The sequence below is a fragment of the Lepeophtheirus salmonis genome, chromosome 8 (assembly GCF_016086655.4).
Source record: "Lepeophtheirus salmonis chromosome 8, UVic_Lsal_1.4, whole genome shotgun sequence".
Taxonomy (NCBI): domain Eukaryota; kingdom Metazoa; phylum Arthropoda; class Copepoda; order Siphonostomatoida; family Caligidae; genus Lepeophtheirus; species Lepeophtheirus salmonis.
The window spans coordinates 4,699,190-4,721,692 of NC_052138.2; the positions used below are offsets into that span (position 1 = coordinate 4,699,190).

The 22,503-nt window shown below is 32.6% G+C and overlaps 1 protein-coding gene and 1 non-coding gene across 7 annotated transcripts; one reads left to right on the forward strand and one right to left on the reverse strand.

Annotated features, from left to right (window-relative positions):
- Positions 1-10,086: 10,086 nt before the first annotated feature.
- On the reverse strand, positions 10,087-12,650 carry LOC121123155 (PHD finger protein 7). 4 transcript variants are annotated; one of them, XM_040718274.2, is made up of 3 exons: positions 12,285-12,650; positions 11,042-12,222; positions 10,087-10,409 (listed from the first exon to the last, which is right to left on the reverse strand). In XM_040718274.2, exons 1-3 carry the CDS (start codon positions 12,592-12,594, stop codon positions 10,395-10,397), a joined length of 1,506 nt encoding a protein of 501 aa, XP_040574208.1. In that variant the 5' UTR covers positions 12,595-12,650; the 3' UTR covers positions 10,087-10,394. The 4 variants fall into 4 exon arrangements, with proteins under 4 accessions (XP_040574208.1, XP_040574207.1, XP_071746553.1 ...); XM_040718273.2 differs by having other exon boundaries at positions 10,087-10,668; positions 12,285-12,642; XM_071890452.1 differs by having other exon boundaries at positions 10,087-10,759; positions 12,285-12,642.
- Positions 12,651-17,523: 4,873 nt separating this feature from the next.
- LOC121122752 (uncharacterized) lies at positions 17,524-21,556 on the forward strand. 3 transcript variants are annotated; one of them, XR_011781601.1, is made up of 3 exons: positions 17,524-18,170; positions 18,982-19,739; positions 20,784-21,556. It is a non-coding gene; the product is annotated as an uncharacterized protein (transcript). The 3 variants fall into 3 exon arrangements; XR_011781602.1 differs by having other exon boundaries at positions 18,982-19,722; XR_011781603.1 differs by having other exon boundaries at positions 17,913-18,170; positions 18,982-19,655.
- The last annotated feature ends 947 nt before the right edge of the window (positions 21,557-22,503 follow it).

Consider the following 22,503-nt stretch of genomic DNA (forward strand, 5'->3'; position numbering starts at 1 on the left):
TATGTTATTACATCGTTATTTCTATATTACAGAAAAAAATTAACTATTTATTAGCATGAGAGAAACATATATATTTTTCTAATAATTATCCCACTTTTCTCTTCTCTAATCGATTAAAAAAGTACAAATCTGGCCATTTTTAGAACATATTACTTTGATTATATTCAAATATAAGTCCTCATCATAGGTATTAAGTAGTGTACAACGCAGGTATTAAGTCTTTTTATTCTTAAAGCTATTTTATGGAGTTTAATCAATATTGATTGGTAATTTGCTCATTTTATGCAGTAATATTAACTCTGAGCCTCCAAAATGGCGTATCCATTAATTATAATTCAATTTAGGATATCAGTACATCAATTATATCAGTACTTGATACCTATTTATTATTAATACTAGGGATGGGAAAATTGTCGAAATCCTCTTGGATATACATTTAAAAACAAGCATATGCTGTTAACCTGCAAGATATCCGTACTCATATTAATCATTCCATTTTTATTTTTTTGTAAATATAAAACTCGTTCAATATATCTTTTGAAAAACTCGACATAGCTTGAATTCGAAATATATATTTCAGTCTTGAGTAATCAAGTATCTAGCTATTTATTTTCGATATCGAGGAATATATAATTATTACTGCGATACTAATTTATAAATAACTATTCAAAATATAGGATACTGATGGCACGAAATTTACAATTATTTTTTATGTATTGTTCATAACAAGGGATAGGAATGGCACCATAGCCTACAAATTATAACAATATTACAAGTAATAACTAGTTTTAGGGGCCCGCGATAGTCTTACAAGTTTATAACTGCACAGGCCAAGGATCACAGGATATTTATATGTTATAAACGTTATTTTTATTTAAGAAACTAATAAATAGTTCGTGATCCTTCGACTGCGTAGTTATAACTGTCAGTTATATATTATTATGTGTTATATTATGTTATTATGTAGGGGGCCAAAAGAATAATGAGTCATTAATAATAACTTCTCTTATTTATGCTATGAACTGGATAGCAAACTCGAACCCGATTTCAGAAACTCCAAGTAAAATATGGTATCATTGCATAACTCGAACTCAAAAATTTTAACTCGAATATAATTTTATTTTTTAAAGGGATATATATGTATCAGATAGAGTTGGATCGGTCCTAGGACTGATCCCCTTATCAGTCTTCTTTTTTCCTTGTAAGTCCGATTTTTTACCATTCAACGGTCCTAAGGACTTATACATCGCCCATCGATCTTTCAATTCTACGGTCCTAGCTATTTTTTTATTTTCTTCCCTAATAGCTAGGATTGAAGAATATAAGGACTTAAAAAATAATTAATGATAGCTAGAACGTATGATAATACGTTATATTTCACACATTTCCTACAGGTATCTTGTCTTTTTTAAAGAGGTAATGTATAATAAGGACCGTCCTAGGACTGACAAATTTTATTAAGACCGATTGATAGGGCTGCAGTCTTTTTAGTTTTTTTGAGATAGATCCAATACTAATCAGAAGTAGTATTTAATTGGTCCTAGGACTAATTTCCCAATCAGTCTTTTTTTCCTGCCTTCTTATCAGGTTTCTTAAAGTTTTAATCTTTTTTACCATTCAACGGTCCTAAGAACCGATTCGTCGGTCCTTGTTATTTTTTTATTTTCTTCACTCCTAGCTAGGATCGAACAACATAAGAAAAAAAAAATAGTAATAAATGTTAGCTAGAACGTATAATAATAAGTTCTGGCCTCATACTTCCTACTTTACGTTTGGTGTATCTTATCTCTTTGTAAAAGGTTATATTAGAGTTGAGTAGTTTGTAATAAAAAAAGACAGCGAGGGGAAGGCGAGAACGAGACATACGGTACACCTGAATTAAGATCCGTGTTAATATTAGATTCCTTTTATATGATTTTGAGTGTAGAAAAAGAATTACTGCTATAATGAGTTATATAACCTTTTACATTCAAAATGTAGAAGGTTAGTGCAGGGTAAAACCGTTATGGATTGGTTCTTGAACTGACAAATTATATTAGGATTTGAGAGGTAGGACTGCAGTCTTTTTAGTTTTTTATACCGATACAACACGAATAAACAGATACGACGTCTATCAAAGGTTATACCATAACGCGTATACGACTGATGTTTGACTTCCACCACAATTTTAATTTTGACGTCATAGTAGATGAGGGGTTACTTGTTCGTCAAAATCTGTTTTTCTTGCCAGCACTCGGTACGATATATAAAATTGAAAATTCTAGGCATAGTGACGTCATAGACTATAAGTGGTTGTGTGTTTTGTCAAAATCTGCCTGTGTTGCCAAGCAGTCGGTACAATACATCAGATTGAAAATTCTAGCAAGCCCGATTACATGATGGTCTAATCTTGTATTTATATTAAACTTTCCTTCATGTAATTTTGTTTTTTATTTACCCTCACGAGGATTTAGACAATTTTAACATCCCTAAATATTACAATACACTCGTACTTCAAATGATCCAATACCCAATTACAATTTCCTTTGACTCATGTATTTCGATTAGAATAAATATGATTCCAAAATAATCCATCACTCTTATGAGTGTGGAAGAGACCTAAATGATTCATATATTTGAAGTATTTTGTTGTTTGGAAAATCCAAGTCTTTAGACTGCGTACTCCCCATTATCCTAACTTTTTAGTTCATAATAGCATTTTTGTGCGTTTATAACTTAAGTATAGAATCACTCTCCATCAAACCTATCTAGAGGTGTGGTTTTTCACCTTTTTATTTCAATTACACAATTTCATAATATCAATAGAAATCCTTCCTGATTGGGGCCTTCAAACTCAAAAATGCAATGATCTTTGTTTTTGCTTCAAATGATAAGTCTTGTAAAAAGAAATGCATTATTTTCCCAAATGATGGCTTTATTAATGCGTATCTCGCGTCGTATAAGCTCGATCGGTGGACTCTGGATGATGTTAGAATTATAAGTTTTTGTACTAAAAGTGTAATGGACAGTTTTGTGATTGTTTCACTTAGGATTGAATGAGCCATCGTCAAAGATGGACTCCAGTAATGTGATTATACGGGATATTTTACAGTTTTTCTTCAAATACGGTGAAAACGCAGCCAGGTGGCTGAAGATGTGAATAGGGCTGTTGTGAACAGCCTCACACGATCAACTTTCGTTTTTGTTCCGGCAATTTTGACGTCAAAGATGCAAAGCCTTCTGTCAAAAATATGCATAAATAATGGAAATCGTCGAGGCCGACTATAAGGAGATTAATATTTATTCAATTAAAAAAAACTAGAATGGGCACTCGGTAGAGGGCAAAACCTCCTCCTCAAATTAAATTGAGTGATTTAGAGTGATGAAAATCTGATGTATTTTTTAGCTGGCCCGTTTTTTTATCGGTGCAATATTTTTAACCATTCAACAGACCTAAGGACCGATAAGTCGGTCCTTTAGTCTTAGCTATCTTTATAGCTATTCTTCACTCATAGCTAGAATATAATAATATAAAAACGAAGGAAATAAATAAATGATAGCTAGAAGATATAATAATACATTCTAGCAACGCCCTTTTTACTTATAACATAAGGTATATTGTCTCTATGCAAGAAGTTATGTTAAACAGCCGATACACTGACCTATATAATAACTGGATGCACAACCTATTGCATGAAAGGAGAAAGAGAGCTCCTCGTTTTTCAGCTCTTGGCGTCTACATAAATACTACGCAAAGGGAATAAAATCCCATGACTGAGTTTTTTTTTTTTTTTGTATTGTTATACATTTTGTGATACCTTAACATCTCAAAATATAATGGGCTCTTACTTAAACCTAAGGTGAGCGGATCCAATCCTACCATTAATAGACCTATAAATATTACTACACATAAGATTATTGTGACCCAGGCCCTCCGGGATTACGCCCCATGTACAAGGTTCGTCAGAAAAAATTCCGACCTACCAAAGATACAAGACATTTTTTCTGAATTTTTATTTTGGAACATAGTCTCCTAGTAACTCTACGCACTTTTCCCAGCGATACTCCCATCTCTACTATCCGTTCAAATAGTACTCGGCATTTTTCTCTGCAAAAAAAAATGTTCAATAGACACTTTTTGTTTTTGGTTCAAATACTTCAAGTTAGATTGATTTAGACGCGTCAAATATAAACACGACCAGCCTTTATATCTCTGCTATTGTTTGAATCTATTAGAAGGTTACTCTTTTTTGACACTTATGGCCCCCTAACTTAATATTAGAAACTAAAAAATATATATATTGTAGATTTCACACTTTCAAAACAAATATTTAATGGCAGGTCGAACTACGATTTTGTCAATTTTATCGAAAGCACCTACAATTTACATATACTCACTTAAACGGCTTTTACATAACAATTATACGACAAAAATGATTGAAACTTTGATGAGTAACTGTCAACAAAGGTTAGATAGCTGTGACTAGCATTTATTTACGAGTGGAGCCATCTTCACGTTGAGGTCAGACACATTTGATATAAGAAATAGTGATGTAGTCGAACTAATGAAATATTGGAGGTGTACATCATAATTCATAAGTATTTTCAGTATATGTTAAGATTTGAATCAAATATAAACGCTGGTATGTTAAAATGAATTTTGTTTGTTTTTGTTAGTGAGCACTCTAAAGATTAAAGTACTCATGACTCAGTTATTCCTTCATTCTTGAGGACTGAATTGATATAAGTATTAAGTAGTTTCATGAGAGTGTGCTCTTAAAAAACGGATAGTAACATTAAGGAGTTATATTTTTTATTATTAAAGCAAAATTTGTTTTTTATCCGACGACCAATTACTCCGGGCAATTCCGTGTACTACAGCTAGTATATAATAAGATAAAAGAAAAATAAATAAACACGACTGCAATTCGAATGGAAAAAGTGCTAATCACTTAATTCTTCATTATCAATTATAATATCATTACCTCGACTTGATGGATTATACCTATTAGGCAAGACTCATGGATTGACGAACAAGCATTATCATGATGTATAGAGAAATCTTCAAGGTCATGAAACCTTCCCATAGAGTTAACCCCAACCATACAGCTAAGGGACTGTTTGATGTACAAAAATAGCAACTAGGGTGCCCTCTATTCATTCAAAACTTAACAAGGTCTCAAATTTTAAACACTAAGAGCAAGTCTAATTTATATCGAAGAATTCAACATACTCGGTGGCATCATTTTGTTGATATATAAACTTTGCTTTGAGCTTGAATTTTTCACCTTTGATAATAATCTTTTCAGTCGTAATTATCCTTTAGAGTCCTATTGAGTTTTACTGCAATACTCCAGCACCGTGCATCTGCAGGCAAGTCTTGCTAGACGTTAAACCATATTTATATTTTTTCTCTTTTCTAAATTTCAAGTCAATTTCAGAATAATCGGTATTGTCCTGAGTTATTAGTTGTCTATAAACTGACAAACTTTGGTTTACTAATATAGAAGATAACTCTCCATCCAAACCTCAGTGTTACCTTCCGTTTTTCATGGACACACTCACATGTAGTTCCTCAATACTCAAGAATGAAAGAATAATCATAACAGCTTGAAAAAAGAAAAAAAACCAATATTCATGTTGCCAACAACAAAAAATTTGAACACTAAAAACGCTTAGGATTTGCAACTAAATATATAGAGGGTCGACGCGATATTTTTGACACTTGATATTATTGCACATGATGACCGTTAGGTAGCAGTACATTACTATAGCATTTTTCCAAAATATTGGGTCAGTTTTTGAGAGCATGTGGTGCTGACAACAATGGAATCCAACGACTTTAACCCCTCCAACCATTGGAAAAGAATATCCGCAGTTATGATGATTCGCGCCGGTTTTAAGGACTGAGACATTGTGAAGGGTTTCTGCATATTGAGGAACACAGTGAAGACCATCAGGGCCATTTGTCATTTTTTTAGCCCACAAGTCCCAGATGTGACTGTCCGAGAACTTCAAAGACTACACCAGCCCCAACATCTGGCCTCCTAACAGCCCCGACTGCAATCCCTGTTACTTCTACATATGGGGTGCAGTTGAGTGGGACACCAATCAAACCTCGTGCAAGACGGTGGCCGAGTTAAAGCAGCGCATCATCGTGATTTTCAGGGTTTCCCAGGGACCAAGTTGAGCACGCCTGAAACAAGTTCAAGGAGGAGAAAGGCATCGGCAATGAAGGTGCTACTTTGAGTAGAATTCGAAGCCAGAAGCCACAACTTTCAAATAGTTATTAATTTTTTGATTTAATAAATTATTAACGATTTTAAGCATTCTTTTCTAAATTTTTTGAAATGTGTCAAAAATATCGCGTCGACTTTGTATGTCCTCCCCTTTTCTTTTCTTGTTTAATATGAGGCTCTGAGCTTTCATCACGGCTTGCTTTTTTAAATGAACAAAGAATTCCTGTATTTTCCTTTCATTAATTTTCATAAACTGACACTTGCATTATTTAAAACAGCAGCTCAACGTATTATACACACAAAAAATGTAGTAAATAGGATTTATATATAAATTAATATTTGTCAAGGGCCTTTGTATAGAATTCGTATCATTTCATACTCAGTCATGGGTAAGATTATCAATTTAGAATATCATAATGATTATTTAATATCTAAATAATAATCAACAGTTGGCTATTAGAAAAATACAGAAGGCAAGTTTCTATGTTTTGTTTTTTCTTGTTTTTTTTTTCCTTTCCCTTTTGTTAGTTGAGGTTGAGAGTGGATAAAAAAGGTAGTCCTCCACACATTCGTTGCTAAACATTATGTAAAGTCCCATGATTGTTTTTTTTTATTGATAATTTTGATTTCTGCCTTTCTAAATGTTTAACATTATATCGATTTTAATTCTATTTTCAAAGTGTTGATTTCCTTATTTCTCGCATCAAACTGGACATTTCTTGAATGTATAAAATAATCCCTTGACAAGATGTTAAAAGAGAGCAACTCGTGGGAAAAAAATGGGATATATCCTGTGAAATCGATAAATAATAGTAAAAAAAATGAAACCGGCTCCTCTCTTTTCATCCTTGATTCTTTACTCAAGTTACTTTTATATTAAAAACAGCTAAATCCTTCAATTAATACTAAAACTCTCACCTCTTTAACACGAATCCTTAGTCCAGAATTAACTTCATATCAATTGAAAATGACGATCCTTTCACTTACACATTCATTCATCGAATTTTTCTAAGCCGCATGCGCTTGACTTTCCTTTTTATTTTATGTAAACTACAAAGTAGCATATGGAAATGACAAGAGGTGCGTACAATATGACTTAAAAAGCGGGAGCGGGTTTTTCTAGTTGTCAATCTGAACGGCGTTTTTATTTTCCAAAGCTATTATCTTTATTATTTTATTCATGAGGAGGGAACATTTAAGTATAAGTAATAACCAGTGTGTGTGCTCATGAAAGACAGAGAGTAACAATGAGGAATTGTAAGTTCCTGTTGGACTCAGAGTCTAATTGAGAATCGACATTGGAGTAATTCCAGCCTAAATGTTCTCGCTGTATACGGGATTTTTTATATATTTCCTTCCTCTCACAGCTGCTTGCAGCTGTTATAATACAACGTCATGATACCTAAGCTGCTCTCTTCCCAAACATTTTTCAAAATGTCAGGATAACCAAATTATTTTTCTTTTATTTTTACATACTGACAGACAAGGATGTGACTTTATCTTTTTTCAGGTTCAAGCAGTTTCGGTTCTTGAACCACTTGAACAGGAACCGCTATAATATTTCTTAAGCCAGGGTTTCCCAAACTTTACTATGCCAAGACCACCCTACGCTTATACATTTTTAGATGATGCCTCCTTTAAACGAAACATATATATGCACTATGTACGTGGAGACTGAAAGCAATCCTCAATTCTCCATCTTCCAGCGCCCCTTCCCCCTCAAATACCAGAGGAAAAATTATAAAGTCACGAAGATATAAATTTCTGACGGCACAGAGATTTTTTCTTCAATATGACACGAGTTGCATATCCACTGAGGTAATAAACAATATCATTGCGGTTTGATGGTAGATTGAAAACCAAAAAACAATCTGACGTTTGAATTTTTGCCCCTCTTTGAACACCATTATCTTTAACAACCTTAGTTTTCGGGGGCTTCATGGAACTTGGGACACAATGAACTCTGCGTATAAGGTACCCGCTGTCCTGTTTTTACCTAATATCTTTTCCTGGGCCCAAATTTTCTAGCGACACCTCTTGTTTTAAGTACCTGTTACCGAACTGACCCTTTATAAAAAAGAACCAAGACCGATAAAGCTGAACCGAGACCGCTAAAATGAAAGAATGGATTTTCTTTTCCTTCGCAGTTGTCATTATTATTCCATTCCTGAGTTGGGGACTTCCTTTCCTAAATAGATTCAATAATATTCAAAACTTGATTGAACTTTCGTGTGTGCTCATAAAAGACGAAGCGTAGCCCTGATAATTTGTTGCGTAGTTATAATTGTAAGTCCTCGTAGGACTCAGAGTAGAATTGAGGATCGACATCGGAGTAACGATGTCGCTCCCCAATTTTACTCTGACTTCGCTGACACTCTTCTCATGCCAAAACGTTCGAAAAAAATTATGGGGCGAGCCAACCATTACGTCAATATCCTCAACAACTTCTGTGATAGTGATTCGACGGGTTTGAAAAACAATTTTCTTAACTGCTTCAACGTTTTCATCTATTGTTAACGTGCTTGGGCGTTCAGAGCGAGGCTCGTCATTGGCATCTTCGAACATATTTTTATACTCAGAATAGTTTCACCGTATGCCACTGTCAACATTTCAAGTGTAAAATTTTATTTTACACAAAATTTGTTGCAAATTCTTTGATCCATATTTTTAAATAGCAAAAAATCGCCGAACATCAAAATACTTCTAACTGTTATACCTCTCACAAACAAACTAAACTTAAACAGTAAATATGAAAAGTCGCCTTACTTTTTGAAAACACCTCGTATAAATATAACATTCAGATTTTATATTTTACAATATGAAATTATAACCATAGAATTAATACCACCTGTTCTTGTGTATGGCTAACTAGCTTGGGTGTACAAATTTGGCCTCAACACAGGCCTGTGAAAATTGGTTGTCCAAGTTTTTTGCCAATAGGGACAAGGGCTTTTACATAAAGGGCATTATAAAGTTGGATTCTCGTTGGAAACAAGTTATAAAACTGAACAGGACATACATGGCTTACATCGGATGATTGTAATACTTCTTATAAAGCCAAAAATAAGAAATTATTTTTTCCCAACCTAACATATGTCAAATTGGTCTAGACCAAATTTTAAATGAATTTTTCCATGAGAACGGTCCAGACCGAACCCCAATACTGGTTCTTATATTATTCAATCCTAGCTACTAGTGAAGAAAGTAAAAATACAGTTAGGACCAACTAATCGCTTCTTAAGACTGTTGGATGGTAAAAAAGATAGGTGCAATAACAAAAGACTGAAGGAGGGGGGTGGGGGGACTGATTAAATAATCATTCCTAGGACCGATCTTACACTAGTTATTAGTCGATATGAGTTAAGTTTATTTTTTAATGCAAAGGGCATTCCTAGTGTTGGATTGGTCGAAAAAAACAACTAAAAAGACTGCAGGGCAATCCTAGGACCTGTCCTTCTTGGTCTTTGATGGAAGTAAAACAGCTGAAATTTCATCATAATTCATAACGTCTTTTAAATAGAAATGATACCTGAAGTTCAAAGTAGGTGTGTGACTAGATCGTATTATTATACACTTTTTTTAGTTCTTATATTCTTCAATCCTAGCTAGGAGTGAAGAAAATAAAAAGATAGCTAGGACCGTAGTGCTGAAAGACCGTTGTATCGATACTTACAACCGTTGAATCGTAAAAAGATCGCATTGATAAAAAAGAAGACTGATTAGGAAATCAGTCGATCCTAGAACTGATCCAACACTAGGCATTCCATTTCATGTGTGCTATGAATTTGCACGGCTGCCACTCATGTCTCAGAATTTGATAACTTTTTGCGTGTATCCTATGTTTATATTGAAAATAAGAAGACAAAAGTTTTATTTAAGTCACCGTATTTCTTTATATATTTACATTTATTTCTTTTGAATTTATATCACTTATTCATCAAAAAAGGGTGAAAGTGTGACATTAGTCCAAGGGCAACTAAACTCTTTAGTAACTGATCAAAAAATTCTAATATACACTATTTAAAAAAAAAAGGTATACGATTCAATATTTTTGATAAATATATATATATAAAAAAAAAAATATTTTACATTCGTAGATTTTTTACAAACTTACATAAATTTACAAATCACATTAAATAGAACAAATCCATTTCAATTTTATGTCCTAGTATATAACTAGTGATGAAAATCCTGTGTACAATGAGCATGTTAAAAAAAAAGAAACCGATAATCAACATGGTAACCCTGACAATTTGAAGAATGTTTTGAGGCGAGAAATAATAATGCTCATGGCGTTTCATTAAATTAGCTCAGAAAAGGGAGGAAGGAGAAAATATTCCAACAATGACATTTTCTAAAATTACTCCGATGTCGATCCCAAATTCTACTATTAGTTCAACAAGGAATTACTATTATAAGTATGCAACAAATCCTCAGGGTTACGTTTCGTCTTTTATGACCACAAACAAATATTTTATCAGTTTTTGAATATAATTGATTGTATTAGGAAAGGAAGTTCATGAGTCAAATAATAATGACAACTGCTAAGGAAAAGAAAATTCATTCTTCAGATTACTAACTCCAAAAAAGAGTTTATAACCCTATAATCAATGTGAAATAAACAGGAAATAATTGAGAAATTAACATAATTATGATTGATCTCAACAAGATCCAAAGAAAATAATAAATAAGAAAAGATTATTTAGAATGATAGAGCAGTGAAAATAAAAGTAAGATTATTTAGAATTAGGAATTTTCGGAATTTTGTAAAAAAAATTACTGATAAACCTTTGATTCGGGTCAATAAAAGGAATCTTTTTGACTTTATTAGAGCTAGGAGATATTTGAATCTTTCTTCTTTTGAGAGCGGGTTGATCGGTTCTTCTTATAGTAGGTTCAAGAGGAGTTGCAGTTGATGGAGAAGACGACTTTCGCTTAAATGGAAAATCGTTGGGATTAGTCTTGGAGGTTTTTCCTCCAACATTTATATTCACATCTTCATTCTCCTCATTTTCATCTAATTTTCGCTTGAGTTTTTTTCGTTTATCTCTTGAGGAATTTGATAATTTGCTAGTCGATGTGGCTTGTTTAGTCATTATTTTGGATAAAATAGGAACAATAAGGCTTGAGAAAGAAGTAGTCTTCCTTGATGAACTAGGCTCTGATCTAGAGTGTTCATTATTTCGATCAAGGTGAAGGAGACAGGTAACTTGTGAAGGAATGTTCTCCTTTTTACTCTTCGACAGCGAAATGCTGTGATTGGAGTCCATTTTTAATGACAAAATGGACTCCTCATTTGAATCACTGACTCGAAAGGATATAGTCTTTAGAAGAGATGCGAGTCTTTTCGATTTATTTTTGGCCTTCCTTTGAACTGGATGGAAGTGATGTACTGGAAGCTTTTTCTCAACATTATGACACAATTCACAAGTCCATTTAGGCAATTCTTTTTTTGAGGCAGATGCAATTAGTTTTCCGCATTTAAAATGCACACCAGATGCACCACAGATACGACAGAGAATGATTTCCCACTCCGAGTAGTCAACGTCATATTTCCGCCCTTGAGGACAAAGACACCTTCCTTTGACGTCACAATGTCCATATCGTTCATCGAGTTCTTCAAAAGCGTGAGGCTCTGTTTCCCAGGAGGCATCTCGTTCAGGAACGTGGACTCCAAAGGACTTCATCTCATCACAAAAAACGTCAGAGTCATTACAAAGGGGACACTTGAAGAAATAGCCCGCAGAGGCTGCATAAGAACTAAGACATTGTTTATGAGCCCATGAGCTACAACATGGAGACCAAAGGGGCTTGGAATGAGTGTCTAGGGGTTGAAGGCAAATAGAGCACTCCTTGGATCCTTTTTCCGCGCCGATCGGGATTTTTTGTTTGGGGTGATGGTTTTTACAGTATGTACTAAAAGTATCTTTGAAGACGAGAAGAACATCTTGTTTGATAGCACAGGGCAAGTGAAAGGATTTGGAGCAATTGGAAATGACACAACCTTCAACAAATAAACAAAAAGTATTTAATTCATTTCATTGATTGAGAAAATAAAATCATTACCAACTGAAGCCGAGGTTTTAAGACAATGGGAACATTTGAGCCGCTTCGCACGCTTCCACTCATTGTATATGTCCGGTAGGAGGAATCCTTCAATCCCGAGATGTTCATCATCCGTTTGACTGAGTCCAGAAGAAAAGAGGAGACAAAAGTAATGAACAAGAAAGGTATCACCGGATCCAAGACTTGCATTCACATGCTCATAGAGAGCGCCCAATTCAGGATTCACTCCATTACGGCAAAACATGCAGCACACATCTCCATCCAGGATTTCGCTCAAGTTCTCTCTAATGAGCCTCCTTCTAACGGACATATTTTCCACCCCAAGTCTTGGAAATAAAATAACATTGAAATATTTTAAACTGAACTGTAAACAATTACAAATCGCCCGCTTTTATCTTTATGTGCTTTTGATTTACGAAACCTTTGGACGCGTGTAGGTAAGCATTTGAAATAGTGATTTGGATGGATCTTTCGTACATAGCATTCAGATATATGGATCCCTATCGTTATGATCCAGTATGTGTCAGAAGACAAACCACTGAGATGATTCGAAGAGGTAGTCAAAGGTGGAGTCGTTGGAGTTGTCGAGGAAAACTGTAGAGCTCAGTACAGTTGGAGCAATCTGAAATTGAAATAGAACGATGGTCTTTGTCTCTTTATAAACCTTCTTTCTTGTCCAAAGAGAGCGAAACTGGCTGCATTAAGTAGTGACCTATAGGACTCGAATCCTCGAAGTTGTATATCTAAGACTAAGAATTCATACTTCCAATGGATCCACGAATTTTTAAGTATATTTTTCCATTATGATACAAATACATTTGTATATGTAACTACGTTTGTAATAAATAATAATGGTATTGAGTTATATTTATTAAAGAATATGAATAATTAAAAAGAGAAAACGTGTACCAAGAAATCAAAAGGTTGAAGAGATAAAACAACAATCCGAGAATAATTATTAATTAAAATAGGTATTTAATTAGTAGGACACCTAAGCATACAAAAATGTAATATTACGTTACGCACTAAAAGATACAATGGAATATACAGGGCAGTGGAAAATAAAGAGTTCTTTCAATTTTGTTTCATTGAAGTGAGTCGACTAAAATACTAATAAGGAATTTGATTCCCTAGGCAAGTTGTCCCGTATAAATTTCTATCACTTTGTTTATCTATTCTTTTCCTATTCAAATATCTTGGTTTACAGAGTATTTGTCATATTCAATACAAGCTCTTTAAAAAGTATTTGGTTCTATTACTATGGGTTGATCCAAGAGATTAACTACGATTAATTTTGCTTAATTAACATTAAAGTGTCTTGAAATTAAACTTTTTCAGGAAAATATTTCCAGTCAATTTTGAGGATTCTTCTGAAGGATTCTATAGTCCAAATCTTGATTGTCTGATCCACCTTAAATCTAAAGGAGTCTCTCATGACGTTTAAACGTTCCTTAGATTTTGATTTAAATCTAACAGATGTATGTATTCTGGGACGAAATAATAGTTATTAGAGACACTGGATTGTCTATTGGAAATGTGATACAGAATATCAAGAATCTCTTCGCCTTTAAGTAATATTTCATTCACCAATTCAGACGCAGAAATTATAGGGATACCGAATGGAGTTGAGAGATGGTCCTAGGATCTCTCTCAAGTCCCCTTTCATATCATCTATCTGAGATGATGCCCATTCAAGATCAGTTTTAAAGACATCAATCTCATCCATATTAAGCAGATCAGATGACAAAAGGTCTTTTAATACTTCATTGTCTTTTATCTCATGAAGAGAGTCGAATGTCATTGATAGATATAATATAATACTACAGTACACTTAAGTCAAGGAACCAAATGAATGACAGAATACCATTTGACTGATAATAATAGGTGCAATAGTCTGTAAAATCGGAATTATTGAATTATCTTTGAGAACGGATAAATCATATTTCTCAGCAGAATAGAAGAGAAAACAAGCGTTACAAAAACTCAACGTAACCTCATATATGTATATCCATCTCAACATAGCCGTAAATCTAGAGGGAGCCATATCTGTTATCTCAATCTAAATATTAATGTCCTCTTTCTTTGTCTCTTTAAAATCTCAAGTGAACATCCGTTCGAACACAGGACTGACTGATGCTAGAAAGAATTTGTGGGAAGAAGTCCTCTCGGAAGACTCTCCAAATTTGTTTCCTCGTACCATAAAGAACACATCAGATAAAAGTCCTGACTCTAGTAGACGTCCATTCCGATTCAAAGACGTGCCTGACGTATTCATATTAAGGTGTAAATGAAATGAGGTTGCAAATTAAACTTAGAATATTATACATTATTATTCACTCTTAGAATGATTTAAGGACATAACATATTATATTAAGTAAATAAATATACAATCATATTTGAGTTCAATTTCTTACAAAGCATAGACTGATATTATTATTAATTATCTTGAATACCACAAAGAACTTCAACGTCAATAGTCCCCTCTGATTACTGATTTTTATCACTGACATAAGACTATGTGAATTTCAAAAGTTTCTTTCAAGTTTATTTTCTCAAGTATATAATGCTAACTTCTAACTATAGTGCTCTCTGAATGCGTAGATGAGAAACTTAATTTTTTCCCTTATATTTATATCGTTGTTGCATTTTGTCGGTCCACTAGCAAAGATGAAAATCATGTATAGAATGGCCATGCTAAAAAAAGAAACCGAAAATCAACATGTAATTGATAACCCTGACAATTTGTAGAATGTTTTGGAGGAGAGAAAGAATAATGCTCATGACGTTTCATTAGATCAGTTATAATCAGCTGTTGCAAGAGAGGAAAGAGAAAAGGATATAAACAAGGAAATTTGTTGGAATTACTCCGATGTCGATCATCAATCCCTACTCTGAGTCCAACAAAGACTTACAAATATAACTCCGCAACAAATTCTCAGGGTTTATTTTATGAGCACATAAGAAACGTTCTTACAGGTTTTGAATATAATTGAATCTATTTAGGAAAGGATGTTCACTACTCAGGAATTAAATAATAATGACAACTACTGAGGAAAATCAAAATTCATTCTTTATAATAACAATTAAAATTAAAGGACCAGCTAAAAAACACAGAGGATTGACATAATCAAAGGTGAAAATCCAGTGTGGAATGGGCATGATAAAAAAAACGGAAATCAACATGGTAACCCTAACAATTTGAAGAATGTATTGAAGGAGAAAAAGAATAATGCACATGACGTTACATTAGATCAATCAGCTTTGACAAGGAAGAAAATATCAAAAAAAGGACATTTGCTAGAATTACTCCGATTTTAATCCCCAATACTACTCTTAGTCCAACAAGGACTTTTATGAACACAAACGGATGTTCAATCAGGTTTTGAATATATTTAGAAAAGGATATTAGCTCCTCAAGAATTAAATAATAATGACCACTACTACGGAGAATAAAATTCGTTCTTTATACTACCAATTACAAATTAACGGGCCAGATAAAAAACACACCGCATTTACATGTATGTAGATCATTTTTCATTCAGTATTTATCAATGATTTATTTAGATTGGCTCATATTAGTGTAAACGGCTTCTCTATTACATGCATTAAACTTACTAAATATATACTCTAAATTCAAATAAAACAAACATATTTTAACGTTTTTGTAATTCACAAATAATTAGTTCTCAATTATGAAAGGGTAATCATTTATTATTTCCATATTTTACAACGATTATTTTTAAAATAAGGAATATTTGTAGCTATATTCATACAAATATAGCCGTTAGTATTTGTTCATATATATATATAGAAAGAGAGTTTTAGTAGTGTTGGATAGACCTAAAAAAATCTAAATAGACTACAGTCTGATCCTATTCAAATTTGTTAGTACTAGGACGAGTCATTACGGGTATCTCATTGTAACTACAATAGATTAAATGACGTAATGGTCTTTCAGATGTTTGACATAACCTCTTTCAAGAAACACGATAGCTGAAGTTTAAAATAAAAGGTGTATAGCTAGAGGTTATTATTATACGTTCTAGCTATCATTTGTTATTTTTTTCGTTTTTATGTTATTCAATCCTAGCTAGGAGTGAGGAATAGCTATAAAGATAGCTAAGACTGAAGGACCGAGATATCGGTCCTTATGAGCGCTGAATTGTTAAAATTTTTTGAAGAGATTAAGTAATCAGTCCTTGGACCAATCTAACACTAAGTTTCAGTATAAATAAATAGCCATTCTTATATTAATCTGAGATTGCCACGTATAAGATTATGAATATTTTATTAGACAATTGAATTATCCATTTATTCACGTAATGAGTAAATTACTTACACAAACGAATCAGAATTTGAGCTATGATTTCAATATAAATAATTGGATATGATTCTTGTTAGAACCACAAATCCGGGGATTTCCTTTGTGATCCCATGTGAATATTTTTATTCTAAACTTATCCTATCAGCAAATTGCGAGTTCTACTAATATATTCACCATGGAATAGATAAACTTTAATTTTTATTTCAAGTAGAATTTCATCATACTTATTCATTAATAGTTGATTCACAAGATACTAATAAGATATATCCAATATATTTTGGTGATTTCAATATGTAACATTTTAATTTATAACAAGATCCAACTCAAAACTTCTTTCATTAATGATATTTATAAAAAAAATGTTGTTTAATATTGAATATATTTTAGCAAATAACGATGACTAATTAGAAACACTTTCAGAACTAGGTTATATGAATTGTTTATCATATGCAATATCAAAAAAGTTAAGGGATTTTCATTATTCCTTAGTAACAATTTAGTAATAATATGTAATTTGTATAATTATGATTCAAATTCGAGCCCAATGAGGTTTATTAAAAAAAAAAAAACTTATTCATTTTCACTCCCCCTCCCGATCCCCTAAAAACAGGCTGTTAAAGTATTAAAAGGAAAGCAACAACTACTTTGGAAATCGAAACTATGTAATGTTATGAGCCATTGTCCATTGAATATATTATTGTTCTTGAGTATCATTGCTCTATCTTTGTTTTAGATATATAATATAAATAATATAATGTTCAAAAACTATGTTCCTGCCTAGGGTATTTCAAAATAATTCTGTAACAAAGAGGCTGTTTGTGAGCGAGCGAGGAATCGTTCTAAGAGACAGTACGTTTTGCTCTGATAAAATGAATCAGTTGTCTTTATGTAATTTGCTGTAGGACTATCTTACATATGACATGAACGATATTGTACAGGAATGGACGTAATAAATTATATTTTGTAATAAACTCGAATCTATTCATTAAATGGCGTAAATCAGCAATACTAAAAAAGATTGTTCCATAATCATTTATAAGAGAATGTTCATTTGAGCTCGGAATATTTATAGTATCGGAAAGTAGCTAGACAAGTATATGGATTTTTGAGGATCGAAATGAGCTAAAATATCCACGCATAACTAAACTTAAGGATACATGAGGTCAGTATAGATACGACCTTGGTCTGTGCTAGCTAAATGGAAGCAGATGCATGGAGGGAAGAGGAGGGGGGGAGAAGAGAAATACTTGGCCTTACGCAGCCATATATTTTTCCTCCTTTTAAAGAGTGAGTGGAACTCTGCCATTAAATAAAAGGAAGAAAAAAAGAAAAAAAGAAAGAAAAAATATCAGTGAGAAGGAATTAATAAAAATATAGTGAAGTAGTCGTGAATTTTCTTGAAAAATAAATAATGATATCTTCTGTAGCTCTAAATAATAAAGTGATCCATTCGTTGTGAACTAAAGATTGATTCTTTACGAAAACTCCAAATCCCAAAACGTGGTGCCAAAAGGTTTTGATAGAAACTCTAAAACGGAGAAGAGGGGATCGTCCCAACGAAGGTACCTGATGACGTCATGGGTCACGTGATTTATTCTCTTATTGAGCTAAATTCTACTTTATTCCCATCTCATAATAATGATCTTTCTCTCTCATTTCTTGAATCCCTCCCGGGTAACCTCTTGTTTCCCGGCCCTCTATAAGCCCTGCTATCAAACTTAGAATAGTTCTGCTATGACATGGAATAGGAATTTATGTGGCCCGTCAACACAATAGCAAGCAGGAAGGATTCTCAAAATTGAGTCTGAATTACATTATTATTCTTCGATGAATCCTTGTCAATTTTTCTTATTAAATTATTATTCTGATTAGCCCTTTGAGTGAGCCGCAATGTCCACTTAAAAGTACCAAAAAGGATCCTCCCAATAAAATTATGAAACATTGAAGTATTTGATTTATATTAGACCATATAAGGTCTTTATTCGAATAAAGGCTCTAAACTATAATTAAAACATTTGGGTTTTTACAATGATAAGCCTCTGATATACCTGTTGTATATATGAAGAAAATAAATAGATTGGATTGTTCTCCCTTTCTTAATTTTCCTAATTATTTAGTATATAATGTAGAGTTCCTTTGTGGAAGGATCCATTCGGATTTCGACGGATCATTTTCTTTCTCTAAGTGCTTTAAATTATTGCAATTCATTGAATGAGTATTTTGTTCCAAGTGAAGTAACTCACGTTTAATCTTTACAAACTGCATTTAGGGGGAATTTGGATTCCCTTGAACATATATTTTTGTTATGTATTGCATATATATATATATATATATAAATAAATATTACTAATTAAAACCCTTATTTCCTTTCAGTTAGGAGAATGAATAACGGAAAACCCGAGTATGAAGGGTGTCCGGAAGAGCAGTTTTACGCTAGATCTATTTTGGAAGATGAAGAAGATTTAGAGGAAACCCTTGAAAAAGAAAGAGAAGCTTCACAACGTAAGCTTTGGCTTCCATTTCAAGCTACAGCCTCTTCTTTAACACATTTATATAGAGAAAGACTTGAAGACTCTTCCTCTTGGGGCTTGTTTCAAACAGCTGCTGGGTCCTTAACTTCTCTTTATCGTGATTCAAACGATGAAATCCGTCGACTGAATGAACTTTCTCGCAGAACGGGTTATCAGCGGTGTCGTAGGGACTTGGTTAATTTATTACTTAGAGGCAAAAGACGGTATTTACGAAGAGATGAGCTCCTTAGCGTTATTGCCTCGTTGGGCAATGGGGGAGTTGCTGTCAATAGCCTTGTTATACCGCTTTTTGAACCCCAGATCAATGCTAATGCCCAAAGAGTAAATCACAAACGACCTCATCCATCCTCTCCGAGTCATGATGTGCACATGGACTCCCCTGTCTGGAAAAAACATAAACAACATTAAATGTATTAATTTCACTTCCCAGTTTCTAAGTTTCGTCTGATAAGATTTTGATAACTTCAACTTCATCTTAAGTTTATTCCTCTTCACTTATTTCACCTGTTTAATTTTGTATGAAACGAAAAAAAGAATATCTTCCTTATTTCCAGCCCCCCTTTTTTTTGACGAAAGTATGTTGGTGAGTGCAATGTAGTAGTAAAGTGGAATTATTGGAATTTACAGACAATATGGTTATTTATTTTTGTCAATTTTTTTAGTGTGCTCTGTTTTTGCAAACTTGGGAATGCCCTATTCACATATCAGATATGAACTTCTCCTAACTTTGACTCTTTTTTTTTTTTTTTTTTTTTTTTTTTTGTAATCCATGTTGGACAAACAAGATCCCGATTGCTTCACTTCATATTTTTTATTTAGTTCCTCTCTAATGTTTACGGTGTTATTCAGTCAGTAGTATTGATTTGCCCCATAGTATCCCTTTACTTTAAATATATCATTTGAAAAATTCTAAAATAAAAACTACTTTTTTCCTTTGGACTACACCCATCCGTAAATTTAATTTGTTCAATTAGGTCTTGAATATGTGAATAATTAAATCCCTTTGCTTCTTTAAAAAAGATAGAACACTTTTATATATATATATAAATAAACTCTTTAAAAAGTTACTTAAAATACCGTTCACTCAAATATTTTTGGAAACTTTATTTTGGACAATCATTTCTTGTCTTTTTTTTTTTTTTTTTTTTTTTATATTACTAATTTCGTTCAACATGGCACTGTAAATATTTTTTAACAACAATTTTTTTTTTGGTTGTCTTTCTCTATGGTTTCCAATATTTTTAGTTTGAATTATTATTATTATTGGCACACGGTGCAATGCTTAAAATATTGTTGGAGAAATGAAGATACTTCGATAAAAATTAATAACCACCTATATAAAAAAGCAAATGTTATTTTTATATGTTCTTCATTTGGAGAAAATAAGAAAGGAAAGGGAATTATTTGAAATAAGGATGTGCTTAATTCGTTTTGACAAGCAGAAGAAAATAAAAAAAGGACTGATCAATATTGAGCTTATAAATTGTGTTTTTGTCATCAATGTATGTTATGACATAATGTTGTTGATGATTAATTCATTAGTGCGTTAATTTTTAATTCTTAAATATGAATTTTTCTCCTATTTAACCTTATGAAATAACTTATATATATATATAACTCTTCCCTTTTTCGTTTCATAATGAGATTCATATTGCATGCGTGCCTATTACTGCCCAAGTATCTTCCATTATCATCATCAATGCTAAACACTTTGCACTCCTTAAAATATAAAAGAAGCCTCAATCATGCTTTTCTAGACGAAACTACTATATCACTCTCTCTCTCAATCAATCACACACACACTAAGAACTTGTATTAGAAAAATGTATAATTTATTAAGATCCCATCCGAATTAATTTACTTTGTCAAACAACCTCTTCCTTGTTTCGCAAAATGAAACAAACCATAATTATGCATATGGATATATTGTTCGTTGAATGACGTGCCCCCTGCCCACATGAAAAACCTTCCAAAAAGAAGTGTATAATTTCCTCTCATTATTTCTTAACCCCCCTCCCCTTTAAAAGCAACAGCTACAACATTGGAATTTTTTTGTTTGGATCATACATTCAGCTTAAACTTTTTTTGTTTCCTAGAATAATAATTTTTGGGGAATGGTAGGATACAATTTCTTATGACTGAAATACAATCTTATTGAAATAAAGAAATCCTTGTCCAATTTCTTTATTTATACCTTTTCATCTCTCCTGTGTTTCATTTATTATAATTAATTAATTAAAACAACAAGGAATCTATGTAGTAGTAATGATGAGATGAAAAAGAAGAAGATATAATCAAAACTATGAAGAACATTTTTTTTCTCTCCTTTTTTTTTCCTGTTAATGTAACTTTATTATTTTTTTATGAGAAAAATGTAACACTCTTTTTTCTTACCAAATAAAAATAGTTTATCAGTATACCGCCTTGTTGCCTTTGCTTAACCTTTTCATTCTTATTCACTCCTATTGGGTTTTGGGTCTAATAGCGTGCTGATAGGGGACAGAACTCATTTTGTCCTAAAGAGATCAGTCTAGCCCATATGTGCCCAAAGTGGTCTATGAAGCATTTTCACTGAAGGAAATGCCATCTTGGGGGCTTAAAGTGATATTTTTATTATATAAAATGGACAAATTTCATGATGAAGCTCCATCAAATGGATTTAAGAATAAAAAAGACTACACTTGCTCCATTAAATACATCTTTATGCATAGGATGAGTGGTAGGGAGGGGCATGGGATATTTCGGAGTCCACTACATTGAGAACTGATCACCAATACCTTTTACATTTGAAATATATCCGCAAGAGCAGTAGCAAAAATATAACGAAGGAATTTTTTTTTTGTTATAAAACAGTTTTCTATTTCAAAAATTATATTTTTTAGTCACCCATAGGATTTGTTTGAAATGACATTTTTTCATGGAATAATTTTTGTCCAATATAAATATTTTAGAAAATATTCCTCTTTTTTCAACTTCAAAATTTTTTAAATGGCACTGTATTTGAAATAAATCAAGTAAAATGTACTAAAAATACCTACGGAATTGCTAAATTTGTACAATTATTTTTTTATATTGTATAAGGATGAGACAAGTAGGGTAATTGGATAAAAATATCTTATTATGTCCAATCTAATAGTTTATCTATTGTCTAAAATATGGAAATATGATTCTAAAACGATTTAATACATTTGAGGATCAGATATATAATAAAACTGGGCAATAGAGATATATATTTTTGATAAGACAGTAAGGTTTATGTCGTTTTATTTGATGGTCTCATTTTGACATGCAATAGTCGACTATTTTCCTTAATATTAATGAAATAAGGGTTTTTATTGTTATAAAAATGGGTTATTTAGGCTCC

Bases quoted from the DNA above. Each gene is read 5' to 3' on its own strand.
- LOC121123155 (XM_040718272.2), bottom strand. From the start codon at position 12,594: ATGTCCGTTAGAAGGAGGCTCATTAGAGAGAACTTGAGCGAAATCCTG. The intron at 12,223-12,284 runs GTAATGATTTTA...TATTTGTTGAAG, and splicing joins TAAAACCTCGGCTTCAGTTG to GTTGTGTCATTTCCAATTGC. The intron at 10,669-11,006 runs GTTTATCAGTAA...TGGTCATAAAAG, and splicing joins TTTATTGACCCGAATCAAAG to ACGAAACGTAACCCTGAGGA.